Source organism: Nelumbo lutea, chromosome 3 (genome assembly GCF_056320005.1).
Source record: "Nelumbo lutea isolate HS-2025 chromosome 3, American lotus-T2T, whole genome shotgun sequence".
Classification (NCBI taxonomy): domain Eukaryota; kingdom Viridiplantae; phylum Streptophyta; class Magnoliopsida; order Proteales; family Nelumbonaceae; genus Nelumbo; species Nelumbo lutea.
Genome location: NC_142686.1, coordinates 49156642 through 49176851, shown reverse-complemented (window position 1 = coordinate 49176851; position 20210 = coordinate 49156642). Strand labels below are relative to the sequence as shown.

At 38.8% G+C, this 20210-nt stretch overlaps 1 protein-coding gene across 2 annotated transcripts; it reads left to right on the top strand.

Annotated features, from left to right (window-relative positions):
• Positions 1-4425: 4425 nt before the first annotated feature.
• Positions 4426-19209, top strand: LOC148864848 (light-inducible protein CPRF2-like). Of its 2 annotated transcripts, none has more exons than XM_088980450.1 (6): positions 4426-5017; positions 6992-7082; positions 12694-12901; positions 13519-13594; positions 13672-13797; positions 18509-19209. In XM_088980450.1, exons 1-6 carry the CDS (start codon positions 4619-4621, stop codon positions 18956-18958), a joined length of 1350 nt encoding a protein of 449 aa, XP_088836576.1. In that variant the 5' UTR covers positions 4426-4618; the 3' UTR covers positions 18959-19209. The 2 variants fall into 2 exon arrangements, with proteins under 2 accessions (XP_088836576.1, XP_088836575.1); XM_088980449.1 differs by having other exon boundaries at positions 4427-5017; positions 6992-7088.
• The last annotated feature ends 1001 nt before the right edge of the window (positions 19210-20210 follow it).

Here is a 20210-nt window from a genome sequence, read left to right as displayed (position 1 = left end):
TTTCGCCACGTGTTACCTTGTGTATAGTTGACTATTTTGGTGTTTTTGGTGTTTAATCGGCCAATTTTTAAGAAATCAACAAATTGATCAAAAAATGATTATTAAAATCAGCCTTAAATATAACCTTTTAGGTAAATTATGATTATTTATCAAAAAATTATAGAACCTTTCAGCCCACCATTTTTTGGGTTGATGGTTCGACTGTCCAATTTGAATGGAGGACCCGTTTTAACAACAAAAATTACAAGCAAAAAATTGAGTGTGTGAGGTCCATTAAGCAGCATCATATGGGTTATTTCATTCAAGCGTGTGACTCATATGACCCGAAAATGGAATTGTTCTAGCCAATGATTTTTAGATGGACAGTTCAATCGCCTAGTTTCAATGGACGACTCGTTTTGACAACAAAAATTAAAAAAATAAAAAAAGCGGCCAAAAACCATTGAACGGGTCAACGGTTCGACCGCTTGAGTCAATGAGTCGTTGACCGATTCAACGGTTTTTGGCCAGGAGAGATTGGGGTAAAATGGAACCGGTTGCTTAGATGGTTCCCAATTAAAAAATAAAAATAAAATAGTGGTTTGATTGTTCGATTCGAACGCATGACCCATTTTGACAACAAGAATTACTAGCAAAAAATTGAGTGTGTGAGGTCTATTAAGCAGTATCATACGTGTTATGTCATTCAAGTGTGTGACTTATACGACCCGAAAACAGAACCGTTATGGCCACCAATTTTTTAGTCGACGATTCGATTGTCTGGTTTGAACAAACGGCCTGTTCTGACAACAAAAATTAAAAAATATAAAAAAATGGCCAAAAACCATTGAATGGGTCAACAATTCGACCGCCTAGGTTATTGGGTCGTTAACCAATTCAACGGTTTTTGGCCAGGGACTAGGATTGGAATAAAACGACACCAATTGCTTGAATGGCTCCCAATTAAAAAAATTAAAAAAACGGCCACAAACCATTAAACGAGTCAATGGTTTGACCACCCGATTCAATGGGTCATTGACCGATTCAATGGTTTTTGGCCAGGGACTTGGGTTGGGGTAAAATGGAACCGGTTGCCTATACGGTTCCTAGGCCGAAATGTTCGCCCATACGGGTCAACGACAGTTCAAAAACCATGATTTTTTATGTTTTTCGGATTTTCACTATTCAAAGGTTTCTTCTGTCATGAGCTTTATTCGAGCGTGTGCAGTATATTCCTTTTTTTTTTCATTTACTGCTTTTGTTTTTGTTTTTTTTTTTTATGTTTAGTCTTCTTCAAGATCCTCCAAAACGGTTTTTAGGGTTTATCACCATTTTATTTCTTCCCTTTTGTTTTTTCTTTGGGTTTTCTTGTGCAACTTTTTTTTTTCTTAAGAGATGATTTGCTTTGTTTCTTTCTTTGATTGCATGTATGTTTAGCTCCATATCAAAGCAGAACTTTGGACTCAATTTTTTGATTTTTTTCCTTGATTTTTCCAATTTGGTGGATTTATCGCCAATTTTCTAGTTCTACAAAAAAATGACCCGAAAATAGAACCATTCTGGCCATTGGTTTCCAAGTCGACGGTTTGATTGTCCAATTCGAACAGATGGCCCGTTCTAACAACAAAAATTAAAAATAAAAAATGGCCAAAAACGTTGAACAAGTCAACATTTCACCTGCCCAACAATGGGTCATTGACTGATTCAACGATTTTTTGCCAGGGACCAGGTTTGGGGTAAAACAGAACCAGTTGCCTGGACGGTTCCCAGGCCGAACGGTCCTACTGTCCAAGTCAATTGAGAGTTCTCAATGTGAAACAAAGGACAATTATGAAGTAGAACTCAAAACTATCATTGTATGACCGTGTTCTTTTATATGAGATGCTTTGCTGAAGCAATATTTAAAAAACGAGCACATGATGATCTTTTATAAGTCTTTATATGAATTTCAAGATTTTAGTGCTTATTATTGTAAGTTTCTTATTAAGAAACCATTTTCTTAATGTAGCAAATAGTAATTACTATTTCAATCCAGCCCTGCTGGGGGTGCTCATGGTTTGGTTAACTGAACCGTGGAGTATTTTTTTTCAAACCGAACCAACTTGATCAGTTTTTTAAATATCCAAACCAAAATCGAACCAATGCAACCAATTAACCGTGTTTCGGTTTTTTGGTTTTTTTATGCACTTAGATGAAAGAAAGAGAAAAGATAGATACAGAGATGGCGTTGGTGCTTGCGACCGGCGTTGCCGCTTGGTGCTAGTGGTTGGCGTGGGACGCACAACGGAGATGACAGGCGAGACTCTGCTATCATGAAATTCACTATTGCATTCTTTGGTATAAGATACCCATCTATGGTGACATCCTCTGTCACTACGTGCGACAGCAGGAAGTGTCCTAGTGGGTGTCTTCTCAGACCCTCCAACACCACCGCCTTAAGATATAGCAAAGCAGATCTTCTTCTTTGATTTCTTCTCCGAACCCCACTACCCCTTCAATCTCCGACAACAGCTTTGCTTGGACGTGTGAATGCTTCACCAGGTTTTCCATGATCCACTATAACACGATGAATGTTGTGTCAGCGCTGCCGTTGAGAAACTCCCCGCACAGAGAGACTATTTCCTTCTCCATGAGCATTCGTCCTCCATCAGGTAGTTGGAGATTGAGTAACGTAACCACGTAGTAGACGACTGTCTCGCCCTTCCGCCAAGGAGAGAGGTTTAGGTTTCGAACTTCGAAGAGACAAACAGAAAGGCTGAAAGGTTTAGATTTTTGAAGAGACTATTAGAGAGACTAACAATGTTCGACTTTCAATTGAAATAAAATATAATATATATAATATTATATAAATATATTACTGTATATATCAATTATTCTGGTTAATCGAAACTGAACCAAAACTGTCAGTTTTTTAAGAATATCGAACCAAAACCAAATTGATCGGTTCGATTAACCTTTTCGATTTTTTTCTCACCCCTAGCCCCTGCGAAGTAGGGCCCCTTTGCTAGTTACTTTTTAGTCCCCGTTCATTTTTTTGTTTTTTCCTGAAAAATACTTATCCGAATAAGTGCATTTATCCATGTTCTTTTATTTCTTATGTAAATAATGCAATGACCATTTTAACCATTAAAATTTCTTATTAAAAATGACATTTTTGTCTCATTCAAGTAGGAAAGTTACTTACCCACTTTGAAATCAGGAAAATAAAATTTCCCTGATTTTTACATAAATCTGAAAAAGAATATGAGATTCTTGATCAATAAAAACCAAAATCACATTGACCAATTTACTCCTCTCAAAATCTGAAAAAAAAAATGCCCCCTTAATAAAAACAAGAATTCAATAGTGAGTCTGAACCCTCGACAGGCTTGAATTAAATGGGGATCCTCCAACTGGATGAGCCATGTTCCAACAGGTTTCCATCCATTCATCCATCTTCAAACGGGTCCCACTGATGCATGATCCAAATAACTTTTGAACCATCCGATCTATTCACTTCTTTTGATCGTCCCATCACATGTTTTTGTTTGAAAATTCACAATCTCTCTCGTCTTGTGTTTAAACTCAAGTCCCAACAGGCCAACACTTTACTCGTCTTCTCCAACTTTTCTCACTTTTTTTCGGGGGTTCCTCAAAAAGCCCTCTTTAAGCACTCGCTTCTTCCATGGTCCATGGGCCCTACCTTTATAAAGGATTTTCCCAAAAGCCCATTTATTCTGTTCAATTCTGGACCATCATGTTTGCATGATGGGAAGTTGGGAATTCCTCGCCACTTCGCCAGTCGCCAACTCGCCATTCGTCAACATGAGATGGCGACCGCAGGTGAGTCAGCATTTCAGCTCTGGATCGCACCTGCAGTGGACCTACTAAAATTCCCGCAAAAATAGCAATAAATACTAATTTTGCCATTTGGATATAATAAAGAAGATAATGTTTAGAAAAGAAAAACAAATAAATTCTTTGCTGGCTGCTTTTTCTAGCTTTAGTTTAGAAATTAGCACTTTAGATTTTTTGCCACGTCGGATATTCTTCGCCCTTTATATATAGAAGCTCATTAGTTATAGAATCTTTTGAATACGCGGCAGTCATCTAGATATTGAAAACCCAACATTAACTGTGGGTTCCATCTAAGAACTCAAAACCAACCTTTGGATTTCAGGTGTTGGTATCCAACGGTTAAGATTCGATCGCGTGAAAGCTGATGACACGTGACGTCCCGTATGAGAAAAATGGTGGGCTGGGTGCTGCTGCTGAGAGACCGGATCTGCTCTTAATATCTGGCGCCTCACAAGCGCCTCACATACATCCTATCATACATTAGGAACATCTCCAGTTCTTATTTATTATTATTCACGCGAGATGCTTCTAATGCACGGTAGATGTGCATGTGAGAGCGCTGACGTGGATGTGCGGAGCATATAGTTGACAACTTGGGCCCCGAGTGAGATGAGATTAGAGAAAAAGTCGTCTCCTACTTTTCTCTAGTTCTGATACGGCCCCGAGCGAGAACAAAAAACGACACCCCAGAGAATCAAGACAGAACTCACAGAAGATCGAAGGAGCGAGCGATCGAAGCAACAGAGGAGAATTGAAGAGAGAATTTGAGGGGAGAGAGAGAGAGAGAGAGAGAGAGAGAGAGATGGATAGGGTGTTCTCGGTGGGCGATATTTCCGACCAATTTTGGCCGCCGCCGCCGCCTGCTCATTCATCGACGGCGCAACAAGGGGAGGATTTCAAGATGAACCGGAGCTCATCCGAGTGGGCTTTTCAGAGGTTTCTTCAGGAGGCTTCTTCGGTCGCCGCAACTTCTCCGCCTTCTGCTACTGCAGCTTCGTCGGTTCCTCCGCCTTTCTCTTCTGCCAAAACTTCAGAGAGACCTGCTGTTGAAGGTGATGATGAAGTGGTTGAGATCGAGAAGTCTCAACCTCCCCCGACGCTTTCCGATCCCTCTCCCAGTGTACCGATTGATTCCGAGGAGTACCAGGCATATCTTAAGAGCCGTCTTAATCTTGCCTGCGCTGCTGTGGCCTTGTCTCGGGTATCTTTTTCCCTTTGAATTTATGTGGCACTACAATATTTTGGATCATTTGGTATATTTGTGATTGTTGTGGGATTTGGATTTTTTGTTATCTTCAATGATAATTGCAGATTTGTTCCATTTTCTATGTTATTTTTTCAATTGATTGGATCATTTCTTTTGTGTTTGAAATTTATTTATGATCCATGTTGGTATATTATGTATGGCTTTGCTGGATGTAATGCGATTGCTTTCTAAGTTTTGCAATTACGTGCTTCTCTTCTTAATTTTGTTTTCTTTTCAATTCTTTAGTTATTTATTTTTTACCAATTGCAGAACTTTTCTATCCTGCAATTTAGGAGCTTATTTTTGGAATTGGAAAAATTGAATCTTGTTTGCTTGGATTGTAGATGATTTTGACTTCATCAGAAGACAGTCTCTTGTTGCGTATTGTGACATTTAGTTTTAATACATGCATTTACTTCATGTATTTTTTGTTAGTAGATATTTGTAAATCTTACTGAATTCATGGTGATTCACTTGTGTATTTAGGTACTACTTTTTGAATTAAAGTCTTGTTTCTGTTGGGGAGTGGAGCCCTCATTTTGTATTTCAAGGAGACAACTTGTTTTATCTATTCTATTACTGGCAAAGATAGGCTTTGTTCTCAAAAATATTGATTGGCTTGAGAGGAAAGTGTCAAGATAACTGAGTTGTAAAATGCTTGCCTATTGTTATCTATATCTCCATTACTCACCATGGTTAGCAAACTCATTATCACTTTATGAGATGTGAGTTGTTTGGTTCAGGTAGTAGCTCATCAGGAACAATGCATGTATCTAAATTCTAATGTGATCTACATTTAGAATGTTGAATCCAGAGAAGGAATCAATTTTAATTGCAAAATTTTAGCTTCTTTCATCAATTTTTTATGTACTATTGTTTTTGTACTGTAGTTTACTTAATTTTAGTTAAATTTATTGTAACCTGGCTGCTTGAGTCTTTTCTTTGACTGTGTGATGTTAAATTCATTTGCCTGTTTTTGTTGTTTTTACCTGGTAATTGATTCCTTGGGTAGGAATCTTATTTCATCCAAAGGATGCATGCCTTTATATTTGATTTTGTTGTACTTTTTTTTATCAGAAACACAGAAAAAATTTCATTTATTAGAAAAATCATGTTACAACAAGAAGTTGTGAAAAGAAAAAACCAGCTTTAGAAGCTTACCCAAACCAATATTACATTTGAGCCCAAAACATATGTGTTCTATGTACCCCTTGCTTGGTTAAGCTGTCTGCCAAACTGTTGGCAGTTCTCCTCACCCATCTCACTAGGATTGACATGTCCTTTGATAGCCATTCAAATCTCCCGAATTCATTCCTCAAATGCCATGTCACCCCCTCCCCCATATGCAGCCATTTTACCACAATTTTCGAGTCTCCTTCAATAATCAGTATACTAATACCCAGTTCTTTTGCCTTCTCAACCCCATATACTGCAACCAAAACTCTGGCAGTCTGGCCTTGCCACATCACCTTGCCCCACAGGACTGGAGTATGAAGCAAGTATGTTCCCATCTTCATCCCTTACTTTCTTTTATTTTAATGAATTTCATTGACTATGTGATCTTAAATTACATTTTTTGATAGTCAATGAAATTCATTAAGATAAAAGAAAGCACAAGAAAGGTGATAAGAAATCACCCTAGATGAGAAAACGTGAACAGACTACAAGACATCCCTACCACCATTCAGCCAAATAAAAAACCTTTACAAGCAACCCTGATGTTTACATTCAAACCCACACCAAAATAAAGAGATCCCGTCTTTCACAATTTAGCAACAGAACAGATCAATAACCTCACCCCACCACCCAAACAGCAGCTCTATACTTATTACCACACGAATGCTCCTTTTTTTTTTTGATAAATAAATGCTCCTTATTTTGCTATATATACTTTTGAATGACTTGCATACTTATGGCCTATGTCAACAGGCATCTTCTGCAAAACCTCAAGACTGTGCTCTTTTAGCAGAGGGTGCATCACAGGCTTCAGATGCTTCACAATTGGGATCTCAAGCCCCTGGTGTAGGTCTGCATCTCCATGTGCTTAATTTTCAGAGTGCTGGCATGTTAACCTTTTTTGTTCTTAAATGTATTGATTTCTTAATTACAACATACATGCTAATATGATTCTCTTAGTCATTCTGATTTCTGATACATGTCCAAGTTACTGCTCCACCAAACTATGATACCCGGACACCTATACATGCTTAGTATACTTTTATTTGGACATGAAATGTACCTGATACAACACTGAAGACTGCCTGGACACCTTCAAATATATACTCAATAGCATTGACACTTCAAAAATATAAGAATTGATATTTTTAACAAATCTTACTATAAAATATCTGTACTAATTAAAAGTTTAATTATTTTTTTATAAATAAAAAGTTTAATTAAATTTTGCAAGGCATAAATATTGAGAAATGACACTCAGCTTCTAAAACTAGATATAAAAGCATGATATACACATATCATATGGGATACCTTTACCTGTATCTGTGACAGGGATTTTAGGAAATGATAACAATCTTTTCTTTCTCATTAATTTTTGCTCTCTCCCCATCAACATTGTCTCATTGGCTAACTCGAAAGAGCAGTGGGAAGAAATCAAATGTAATCTGTAATATACTGGTGAGGAGAGGTAAGAAAGGTTACCTCTCCTCTGTTGTGTAATTTTCATCTAAATTAATGAAATTCTGTTATTGATAAAAAATATGATGGAAGATATGGTCTTTGTTGGAGTGGAATGGTGAAACAGGATCTCTTTGTTGCATTGAGTTGACAAGTGGCACTGTGCATATTTTGAAGTATCAATAAACTTCTCTAAAATACTGAAAAAGGAAAAAAAGCTTTATGAGAAGATATATACCTTTAGGTAAACCACCCTTTGTTTTTCATGTCTAAACTCTAAAATCAATTTCTCTTTTGCAATCTTCGACCTCTCCAGAGTGCCTTGACTTCCCAGTACAGCGTAATGATGGTGGTGATTTTTGGTTCTTCTGCCATCGAATTTTGAATGTTCTCACTCTGCTCAAAGTTTACTCTTTACCTTTTCCTTGAGAAAGAGACAATTTCACATTAGTTGAGATGGAAGATTTACAAAATCAGGGTTGACATGGTAATTCATGCTGAAATTAGTGGCAGTAGAGGAGGTAGATCATGCTGGAGGCTTCATTTCTGTTCTTTATATCCTTCCCCTTTGAAATGTCATTTTCCTCCAAAACCTCCTCTTGAGGAGCTGGCAGAAAATTATTTTTCCAAACCCCATGTTGCAACTAAATGATTATGGAACTAGTTGCTGTTTGTAATTGGGTCCCAAGATTTGCAAATAGTTTGGCAGACAATTTGGCCAAACAAAGGGTAAATAGGAAACATTTTTTTAGGGGGGGGGGGGTAAAAGCATTTTGATAATACAGCTAGTCTAGAATGGTGCATACGGAACAGATTTGTATATATCTATTCTTTTATCCATCTCAATAAAATCCTTAGTTACTAATACAAAATTATATTTTATTCCTGATTCAGTGAATGTGGCATTGGCTGTGGAGGAGATGTTATTGGAATTTGGAAGGAGTTTTCTTTGAAGCCACTGTACACATCTGGATGGGATAATATTGGGGGTTATGCAAGCTTGAATATTCACCATATTGGAATGTTCTGTCAGCCTTATGGTCTTCAACCTAATCATTGTGGTTAGTAATACAATGAAGATAAGGGGATGGGTGTTAGCTTATAGGGCATTATCAGGTTAGCAACTTCTATAGGATGGGTGTTAGTTTGGCAACAGGATCTCCTGCAAGCAAAAAACTGTGCACAGACTCTGAAAGCATGGGTATCTAACCATACATTTTTTTTTTTTATAAATGAATGATAATTTATTCATAATAATCAGAATGAAAGTACAAAACAGCCTGCCCAAGGAGAGGCATGAGCTGGTACCTCTCCTCAACAACAACAATGTACTACATCAGACTAGGAAATGAGAGCTTACAGAGCTGCCCAGAATAAATATTTCCTTGAAGCCCCTTGCTTAGCTAACTTATCCACTATGGTATTAGCTGTTCCACCCACCCACTGATAATTAACAGTCATGTTCCTTGAAAACCAATTAGCTTTTCTCATAATATCCCTGTAAGCACCAAATAACTGAAGCTGGATTTTTTAACCAACCCACAACAACTTTGGGGTCTCCTTCAATAAGCAAATTCTGAACTCGTAACTGGTCTGCAATCTGAATACCTTGTACCTCCACTAGAAGCTCAGCTCTAATAGAGTCTCCTGTACCCACGGGGCCTGAGAATAAAGCTAATATATTACTATCTTTATCTCTCAGCACCCCTCCTATCCCTGATGGACCTGGATTTCCTTGGCTACTACCATCAAAATTCAGCTTTGTTCAACCTTCAGAAGGAGGCACCCACACAGCTGGTACCCTGTTCTTCTTGTTACTGCTACTAGCCACAGCTATCCAGTTCCTCCAAATGTCATCAAAGGAATATATTTTAAAGGAATCCAATGATCTCAGCCAATGGATTGCTCTGGTCAAAATGCAATCCTTTACATTCTGAAAATTTCTCTCCTCTTGGAAAATCTTCACATTTCTTTCTTCCCAAATTGTCCACAAAGCAGCAGCTCTAATGCACCTCCACATTGTTTTACCATTTTTTGTGGGCCACACAAAGAAGGAAGGGTCAAAGAACTGATCTACGGCTGTGGTCAAATTCCATCTGCATCCAAACAAGGCAAAGATCCAACCCCAAATAGCATCAGAAAAAGAACAGGTTAAAAGTGAGAGCAATCCTCACCATTAGCCCTGCAAAGTACACACCAATTAGGAGAGAGACACATAGAAGGCCTTCTCTTCTGCAATAAGTTTGAAGTGTTGATTTTCCTATAGAACACCTCCCAGCAGAAAATAATTTTAGGAGGTATAGGTTTAGATCAAATCTCCTTAGCCGGGAAACCCAATTGTCTCGAGGGAGAGCAAAGGGACTTAAAGAAGGAGGCACACGTGAAATAACCTTTTGGACTAGGGGACCAAAGTCTCACATCAGATCTGAGAGGGTCCAGAAAAACACGTTCAAGTAGTGACAAAAGGTCTGAAACACAAGAGAGTTCATGATCCCTCAAGCCCCTACGAAACCCAAAGTCCCAATTCAGAGAGGATGGAGAAACAGATGTTGGAAGAAAGTGAGAGATTGCTTTATCCTTGTAGCAAGAAAGGGAATAGAGATAAGGGAGACTGCCCTATTAGACCTAATACTTTTAAGGGCTGCCCACTGGCTAAAATCTATGGAACTGTTTTCAGACTTTCCTATGGATGACCTGTTAAGAAATTGGAAAGATATAGCAACCTCTACTCTGCGTAAGAGGACTCTTAGTCCCTCGTGGTCCCCTCCTGCCTCTGGATTTATAAAATTGAATTTTGATGGCAGTAGTTTAAGGAATCCAGGGCCCTCTGGGATTGGGGTAGTATTCAGGAGGAAGGGTAGCAACCTCTACTCTGTGTAAGAGGACTCTTAGTCCCTCGTGGTCCCCTCCTCCCTTTGGATTTATAAAATTGAATTTTGATGGCAGTAGTTTAAGGAATCCAGGGCCCTCTAGGATTGGGGGAGTATTCAGGAATGAGGAAGGGATTGTTATTGTTTTGTTCTTAGGCCCTATTGGAGAAGGAGACTCACTTAGGGCTAAGATCCTTGCAGCTTTGGAAGGAATTCAAAGAGCAAGGGAACTAAATATCAGTCGTTTGATCTTGGAAGGTGATTAGTTGGTTGAAGAAAGAGGATAGTAGTTTGTGAAGCTATAACAATGAAAAGAAAAAATTCTTATGGCTGTGTAGGGACATTGAGATACAATACAGCTGGGTAAGAGGACCGCTAATTCATTTGCAGATGGGTTGGCCAAGCAAGGGATGAATAGGGAGTCTATCTTTTGGGCTAATTTTTAATTTCCTTTCATTGTATTTTGTTGATGGGGAGCTAAGACATTTTATCTCTGCCTTATTGTATCTAAAGCTTCATAAATCTTCACTTAATTAATAAAGTTTCTGTTATTGATAAACAAAAAGGAAAAAAAAAAAGAAAGGGAATAGAGAGAAGGGAAACTGTCCTTATGTCTTCCCAAAACAAAACAGAAGTACCAGAGTTGACATCATACCTGATACAGTTGAGGAAAATAGGGAGAATACTCTGAATTTCTTTCCAAGGAGTTGCCAACGTGGCTCAACACGATACACTAGCATCCCATACATTTCCCGAGCTTCCATGTATACTATCTATCACCTCATACCATGTCTCTCCTGTTCTAAGGGCCATCTCCACAACCATTTTCCTAGGAGTGCTTTATTCTTCAAAACTAAATTCCCCAGACCCAACCCACCCTCCTCTTTCCTCCTATACACTATTCCCCAATTTATTAAGTTATCATTTTTTCCTCCCCTGGCTCCCAAAGAAAATTCTCATTAATTTCTCCAACTTCTTGGCCTCCCTAACAGGAATCCTGAACACAGAGAAGTAATAAATCGGCAGATTTGCTAAGGAAGCTTTAAATAATGTTACTCTACCCCCTAAGGAAATATAGTTCCTTTTCCGTGAGGCTAACATTTTCTCAAACTTTTCCAGAACCGGGGCCCAAAAGGTGCTCTCCTTAGGGTTGGCTCCTAGAGGTAAACCTAGATACTGTAAGGGCCAAGAGGAAATGGGACAACCTAGACACATTGGGGAGATATTCCCAATGTGTCTAGGTTGAGCTATCAGATCATTGGAGACCACTCTCTATGAATTTAACATACATGTATGGGAGATATTTCCAATGTGCAGCTGGATGCTGTGTGCAAAGAGTTTTTACTTGCAGGAGATCCAGGCTTGTTAGCTTGTAGGGCATTGTGGTTAGTAACACAATGCAATTAAAGGGAAGGGTGTAGCTTATAGTGCACTTCACTACTTATGGGGGTCATGTTAACAACTTCTATGGGATTTGAATTGAGAGGCTTGTCATTAAGGGGTATTTCCAGATCATGATTGACTGAATGAGTAACAGACTGAGTGGTCCTTGAGGGTTGAGCTATCAGATTAGGCAATGTCATAGTTCCAAACTAAACTGCTCATTCATTTTGATTTGGAGGTACTGGAATTTCACCACTTAAGGGGATCATATTAACAACCCCTATGGGAATTGAGAGCTTAATCATTGAGGGGTATTCTCAGATCATGATTGACTGGATGAGGAACAGGCTGAGTGGTCCTTGGATGTTGAGCCACCGGATTAGAAAGGCATGGTCAGAGTTCCTAACTTAACTATTCATTCAGGTGGATTTAGAGGTACATCAATTTATTATCTGGCTAATTGTCTATAAAAGTGTTTTTTCTGGAACTTAAAAGTATGCAAACAAATCTGCACTGGCTTTGGTTTTCCTTTTTTTTTTTTCTCTTTTAAAGGTCACAGATGCTCTATCCTGAAGTTGGGAATCAAATAGATGTTTCTATGTCTTAGCCATGGTTTGTGCAATGGACTGCCATTTCCATTTTTCATGTTAAAAAAAACCAGCCCCTCGATAAATAGCAGGTCTTAATGCGTGAAAATAACAAGTACGCATCAGCTGAAAGGTTCCTCTGTTTTTGCCCATGCAGGACCTGGATATGGATTGCCCAAGGCTCAAGATAAGGCTGGTGGACCGGCTGGAATTTCAGTCTCACCTGCTATGCAAAAAAAATCGAGCGCTCAGACTATGCCAACAACAAGTGGGTCATCAAGAGAGCAGTCAGATGATGATGAGATTGAAGGGGAAACAGAAATAACTGAGAATATGGATCCTGCTGATGTGAAGCGTGTAAGGAGGTAAGCCGTAAGCATGAGTTTTTCCATTTTTGTTTCTGTGTCTTCTTGTGATGTAGGAGGTTGGTGCATGGAGCTACAGGAAGGTTCTATTCACTTAACTCTGGATTTTGAGTGCTTATATCATTTGGTATACATCATCTAAAATAACATAATGCTCCCAATGTTGTCTCATATTTGTCTTATGTGTATCATCAGAATACAAATACTTGAAATGGCGTTATGGTTCATTTGGTATACATCATTTAAAATAACATGATGCTCCCAATGTTGTCTCATATTTGTCTTATGTGTATCATCAGAATACAAATACTTGAAATGGTGTTATGGTTTATCTATGATCTATCATTTTTTGTTTCTGCAATAACAGAAAAGATGGATCTCTCCTGTTAGCTAGGAAAAATGTTATGTGAATGAAAAGACTAATCTATTCATGTTTCTGAAGTAGAGTGTGTGATAAAAGTTGTTTTCATGCTTTGATATGTCAGTTGTCTTTCAGAAATTAATCATGACATCACTACATGTATGAGCTCATTAATATGAATAAACGTATTTACACGTTAGAATATTTTTTATTGCATTCCCCTTGCCTTTGCATTGATCCACATAATACGACTCAGGATGCTATCAAATAGAGAGTCAGCTAGACGCTCCAGAAGAAGAAAACAAGCACATATGAATGAGCTTGAGACTCAGGTTTGGCCTCTATCTTGCCTATATATTCCTTCGTGTATCATTGATGGTTAATATTATTTGCTCTCATGGTACTATAGGTTTCACAATTGAGAGTTGAGAATTCTTCATTATTGAAGCGTCTCACAGACATAAGTCAGAAGTACAATGAAGCTGCTGTTGACAATAGAGTTCTTAAGGCAGATGTTGAAACACTGCGGGCAAAGGTAAGTCATTGAGACTTTCTGATTATTTCCAATAGATTTGCACAAAGTTCAATGGTTTTATAAAGAGTGTGTTGTTAAGCATTTTTTTTATCAAATTGTGTTGTTAAGCATTTTTTTGATAATTAGAGAATGTGTTATAGCAAAATAGAGAGTTTTGTTAAAATAGATTAGTGGGCTAATGGGACAACTACATTGACATGCACAGATATATAGAAAAGTAATAGAGATTTCCATGGTTTAGTTAAGAGTTTTGGTTTGCACAGCCTATATATGTTTGGTCTTCAGTTACCTTGTTTAATTGGTTGTGTACCTTGTCTTTGTTGAAGTGGCTTGCCTAATATATAGAAAAGTAATAGAGATTTCCATGGTTTAGTTAAGATTTTTGGTTTGCACAGCCTATATATGTTTGGTCTTCAGTTACCTTGTTTAATTGGTTGTGTACCTTGTCTTTGTTGAAGTGGCTTGCCTAAATAATGTATTTTCATATGTGGGAAGGGCAAACAGTGTTTCTTTTGAGGCAGTTGGGATCTGCTCCTCACAGATCGCATCTCACACCGACCTCACAGCCACATTGCACCCTATATTGGGAACATCTCCCCATGAATAATAAATACAAGTAAGGGAGATGTTCATAATATGCGGCCAGGACATGCTGTGAGGTCGGTGTGAAGCACGCTGTGTGAGGAGCAGATCCAGACTCCTTTTGAGGATGACTTAATTTGTTAAATGTCACTGGAATGTGAATCTATGTTTAATAATTTATAGCATACTGACATTCGGTGATTTAGATGCTCTATTTGTAAGGTTTGTGGTGCCAGCTTTAACATTGGACCAACTTATGTCCAAATAAGCTATACTTTCTTGCCCGCTACAAACATTTAGAGTGTAAGTGAGAAGTTTTTTAGGCATTTATTGGTGAACATGATCATTCTGGATTTAAGAAAATTCTTCTCCTTACTTTTCTTGGATCTTGTTGGCATGTAGTGAAGGGATGAGAGATCCATTATATGGATGGCCAAACCCTGCAGGTAGGGCAAATTTTCAAAAAAATTCTCTCTCCCATCTGGGAATCACATTCCTTGTTTTAGAAAATCTGCATTTTCAAGTATCAATCTTGAACCTAAACCGAATCAGATCTGAAACCAAAAGGTAGGAGAGGGATATACCTGATACAGAGTAGCAGTAACTCCCAATGAAGGTGTTCATGCCCAAAGAAATCTTCAAAGATTGCTCCCACTGAAAATGACACAGTGTAGGGTGGAGCAGAATCAACAGTGTTCTTCCCAAGAACCGAACCCTTCAGTAAGAATTCGATGGAGGCTGTGAGCACGACTTCAGATCAACCTTTCTCCAAAGACCGATATCAAGAACTATTTTTGATCGCTCCTACATGAATGGAGATCGAACTGGCAATGGTAGCAGCAGCAGGAGGACGCAGGGAGAAAATGGCGTAGTCACACTGTTGTTGTCTTCTCTCTATGACCTAGGATCTGATGATTTGATGTGATGTCTCTGGAGGTTCGCCCTCCTCCTTTTATAGCCTTAAAAGAGAGCTCCTAATCTCATTAGGAGTTTCCTAATCCAAATCTGTATTTGGATCAGGAGTTCTCTTTAAGATATAAGGATAAGCCCTTATCTTATCTATAGATTAGACCAGCCCTCCTAATCTCATTAGGAGCTTTCCAGATCCAAATCTCTATTTGGATCTAGACTCTCTGAGTGGATGGGGATAACTCCCTATCCTATCTGCTTATCCAAATCCCAGATCCGCCCTTCTCTTTAACTAATCAAATTAGACCAGTTCGAAATGGGCTTTAGGCCCAATAAGTCTATGTGCTCATTAACCTTCCAAACTGCTGCTCAGTTGGGCTTCTTTGTATGGCGTGGGACCCAAACATTGATCTACACATCAGCCACATAGGTTCAGCCTAGCCTCTGTTACAAGGCTTGGCCGAATTCACTGTTATGGGCAGTGAACCCCTGAGCCCATCACCATAGGCTCTTAATGGGCCCAGCACTTACACTAAGTGGTCTCTGGGCCAAGACACCTTATAAAAACCCAAGGACTGTGGGCAGATGCAAGATTAGCCCATCAGGTATTACCCTCAATGGTCTTACACTTAACCCCTCAGCCCATAATGATCAAACACTGCCCGACAAGAGAGGGCCTCTCTTTCAATTGCAAGGAACAGTATTGCACTCTCTACTCACATGGATCCCGGGAATTAAAACTTTTTTGCAAGCATTTTGAAACCGTATATATATATATATATATATATATATATATATATATATATATTGCAAAACAAATTTCAATGATTGAAATCGGCTGCCGGCAGACTTGGTTTCCATCAAAGAGAGTGCATCTCCGATCATTACCTTTGTCCAACAAAGGGGCTGATCCTGTCACTATGATCACCCACTCAGATGAATTCTCAGACTGTCCCAACATACCCAGGTTTTGACCCCTTCTAAGGATTTCACTGATTGACATATCAAAAATAGCCCAATCCGACACCTAGTGCAGTATCATAATCGAGTCTAGGGGTCAGGTGTAACTTTTCAGTTTTGCCCATCAATCTCCAAGGTCCAGGGCAATATTGGAAATCTGGTCCGGTTCAAGGTTTCAAGTAAACCTACACTGCATGTACCTTGGGTCTCACCCTAGTAGCTGAGACAGGCTACCCCAACCAACTTGGCGGCACATCAATGTCAGCCTTGGCAGGATAAATCTCCCCAGACTTATTCAACGGCTGTGAACATTCTAAACTAACACGAATCTCATATGTGTCCAGTTTAAGGGTATTACACAGAAACACACTACAATAACATGAATCAAATATGTACTTTATTCATTTACATTAAATGTCATAAGGTGCATCATTTCGATTGGAGCCAAGGGCATACACTGTCTAACGTGTAGAATGTAAGTTTACTCCAATTTGCCTATATGCTTGTCCTACACTGCGAGATAGGCAATAGACATGGTGTACTTGCAGATGAATTGCATCTACTATTTGTGGGTTTTTGACATAAGGATATCCTTTTTTTTTTGTAATTAGGAAATTCATTAAAAAGAAAAGTTGATAATTACATCACTGAAGAGTTCAAATTCACCCAATCAGCTAGCCATAAAGGCATAGACTCAAAGAGAAGTCCTGAATCCTTAAGCCCATATGCACTAGCAAGTGAGGCAATATATTACCCTCCCTTTTAACAAAAAGAAAAAGATAAGTCAAGACCAGCTGAAGTAGCTAGGATATCTTTACACAAAAAGAATGCATCTCTAGCTGATGCAGCCTCTGTCAACCAAAGCTTTAATCAGAGAGAGATTATCACTTTCCAGAATAAGAGTTCCATTGAAAAGATCCTTTGCTAGTTGGATGCATTTGCAAGTTGGATATCCTTATTGGAGAACAACAAAATCAAACAATCATGTGGCATTTTTTGTTGATTTTGTCTTGTAGTTACCTTATTTCTTGACAATTGATGAGAATATGTTGCAGTGCCAGGTTTCAAACAATCATGTGGCCTTATTTTGTACAACCATATTTGCTCTGTTAAGAAGTGTTTGAGGGGCTGTTTGATAATGGCTGAAGTGGGCTGAACCGAATGACTTACTGCTTCGCCTTTTGGTGAATATAAAATGTTTAAATAGTAAACTATTCTAGATGCTGTAATCGACCCAAATCTGTTTCAGCTATTAAGGAGCTCACAACCTTCTTAAGAACTTATTCACAAAAAGGCAAAGAATAAGTAGCGGCATGGCCCACTTTTGTGGGTAACCCGCATTTTAGCAGGCCATACCATGCTGACATGCAGGCCTGGGCGGGCCATGCCTGCCTGACCAGGAACCCCTCTAAAGGTAAGCTCAACACGGCCCGTGCCATGAGTCCAAGTGGGCCTGTGCTGTGTTGGGCCGGGCCAGGCCGCAGGTGGCATGATTTTTAAATAAAAACTTGAAAACAATTAATGAAAAAGCAAAAAGATAAATTTACAAGATAAACAAGAAATTGAAAAAATTACAATAAAATTGGATTGTAATAAAATAGCATAATAAAATTGAAAATAAAAATTTATACACACACACACACATATATATATATATATGTATATATATTAATATAATATTATATATATGGGCTGTGCTGTGCGGTGCCAGGCCGTGGGCCTCAAAATCCAAGCCTGGCACGATACCATAGTTTGGGCTGGGCTGGGCACAACCCGCTTGCTACAGTGGTCCACTTTACAGCTCTAAGAATAAGTAATAGGGTTGAGCCAATTCAGCTGTTATCAACTGGTCTCTAGGATGACTCAATTTATTGTTACATAAATAATTCAAAAGGTTGTGGTTGATTTCTTAAAAATAGTCAAATGCTACATAGAATTGAATGGTGGGGTGTCTTTCAAAAACCAACCAATTATAGTGAAAGTGATCACTGTAATTTAGTTTTTTTATCAATTTTTTAATGGAAAAGAAGTGTGTATATGAAAGAGGCGTACACAGAATTATACCTGTATTACAAGTGCTCATTGAACTTGCACCCAGAATTATACCCGCATTGCAAGTGATCACTGTATTTGTTATAATGCAATCCTACTCTGGTATTGATAGTTCTGCTTGAATGATTCCTAAGATAATTCCTTTAAGATCATTGCCTTATATTGAGGGAAAAATTTTGGGCTCATGTTCGTGTGATTAAATTTCCAGGTAAAGATGGCCGAAGATACAGTAAAGAGAGTAACAGGATTTAATCCATTTCTCCAGGCCATGTCTGCTGACGTAGGCAACATTGCCATGGCATTTTCTGGCAGCCCATCTGATGCATCTCCAGATGCTGCTGTCCCTGTGCAAGATGACCCTAACCAGCACTTCTATCAACCTTCTCCTGGTGCTCCTACTGGCACTCCACATGATCAGAGATTGAACAATGGCTTGCCTGATGTTCCTCCTGTTGCCCCAGGTGATGATGTGCAGAATGTCAACGGTGGCACAAAGATGGTCCGGACATCTTCCATGCAGCGGGTGGCCAGCTTAGAACATCTGCAGAAAAGGATCCGTGGGAGTACTAGTCCTTATGGACCTGTTCAGTGGGATGGGGGTTGGGACCTGGAAAACCAACATGCAGTGGAAAGCAGTAACAAACAGAATCAAATTTGATGCTTTTGCAGCTTAGAAGACATGTTGCAGTATTATTGGCAACATGCATTCAAGAATTTCCATTGTTTCTGTTGAGTTGCAATTTCATGCTGCATTTCTTACCCTCCTATATAATGTCTGTGGGATCTTTTATTTAATGCACCAGACGGTGGTGGTGTTTACAATTAACAGTGTTCTAAGGCCCAATTCCACTTTTTTGAATGTGGGTAACTTGACATTGCACCATCTTAATGAGATTGTTTATTTTTGCATATGTACTTGTTTGATTATGGTTACAAATTGGATTCTGATCTGATTCAAATTCGAATCCGATCTGATTAAGCTGGATCTGGACGTCCCATCGGAATAAGCTTGAAGCTCAGCCCTCAAGAAAGTACTTTGAAACTCATTTTTGTCATTCTCCCTTATGGCTTTACCTCCATTGCCGATTCACCATAACAATAGAGATGCTATTTCTCAGAAGTCTCTTAGAAGAGATGTTTTTGACAAATCTGAGAGCTGCCATTTCACTTGCAATATCACTGGTCTACCCTCTGATCTACTTCAGTCGCCACCGCAGGTGAGGTACACCTAGGTTCAGGTTGGACTGTTGGCATTGTTGCACTAGGGTTTTCTATTTCTTTTAGTATTAATGTATAAACGAAGTGTAAATGATTAATAATTTGCATTTTCTCTCTGGTATTTGCAGATGTTCTTTGGTCAATGTTCAACAGTCCAAGTGCTCACAGTTCACTAGTCTAACGTCCAGCCGTCCAGGTATAATGGAATCGAATTCGTCAATCACCTTTTTCTCGGAAAAAAACTGTCGGATCTGAATTGAATCTGGATATCAAGTTTTTCATATCGAATCAAATTTAGATGCACCCTTATCCAAATTCCATTCGATTTGCAACCTATGTTTGATGTGGAGATGGTACGTTCTTGTGTAGATTAAATAATTCAATGATCTGGTTGTTTTATGGTTCATAGTGTATGTTTGCAAATACATCAAAAGTCGGCTAAAACCAAGTTGTGTTTGACATGTGATTGTTAAAAGGAGACAATAAAATTTGGATATACCTTAAATCTCAATCTATGTTGCACGGCTAAGCAGACAAGTTGCATCTTTTGGGCCATGGGCGTGATTGTTGAGAATACTGGAAATGTGGGACCAAGGTTTTTAAAATCGACTTGGAAAACGAACCAGTCAGGGGTCTGGTTTGCGGGTTGAACGGTTCGACTGTTTGAACTGAATGGATGTTCTGTTCTGACA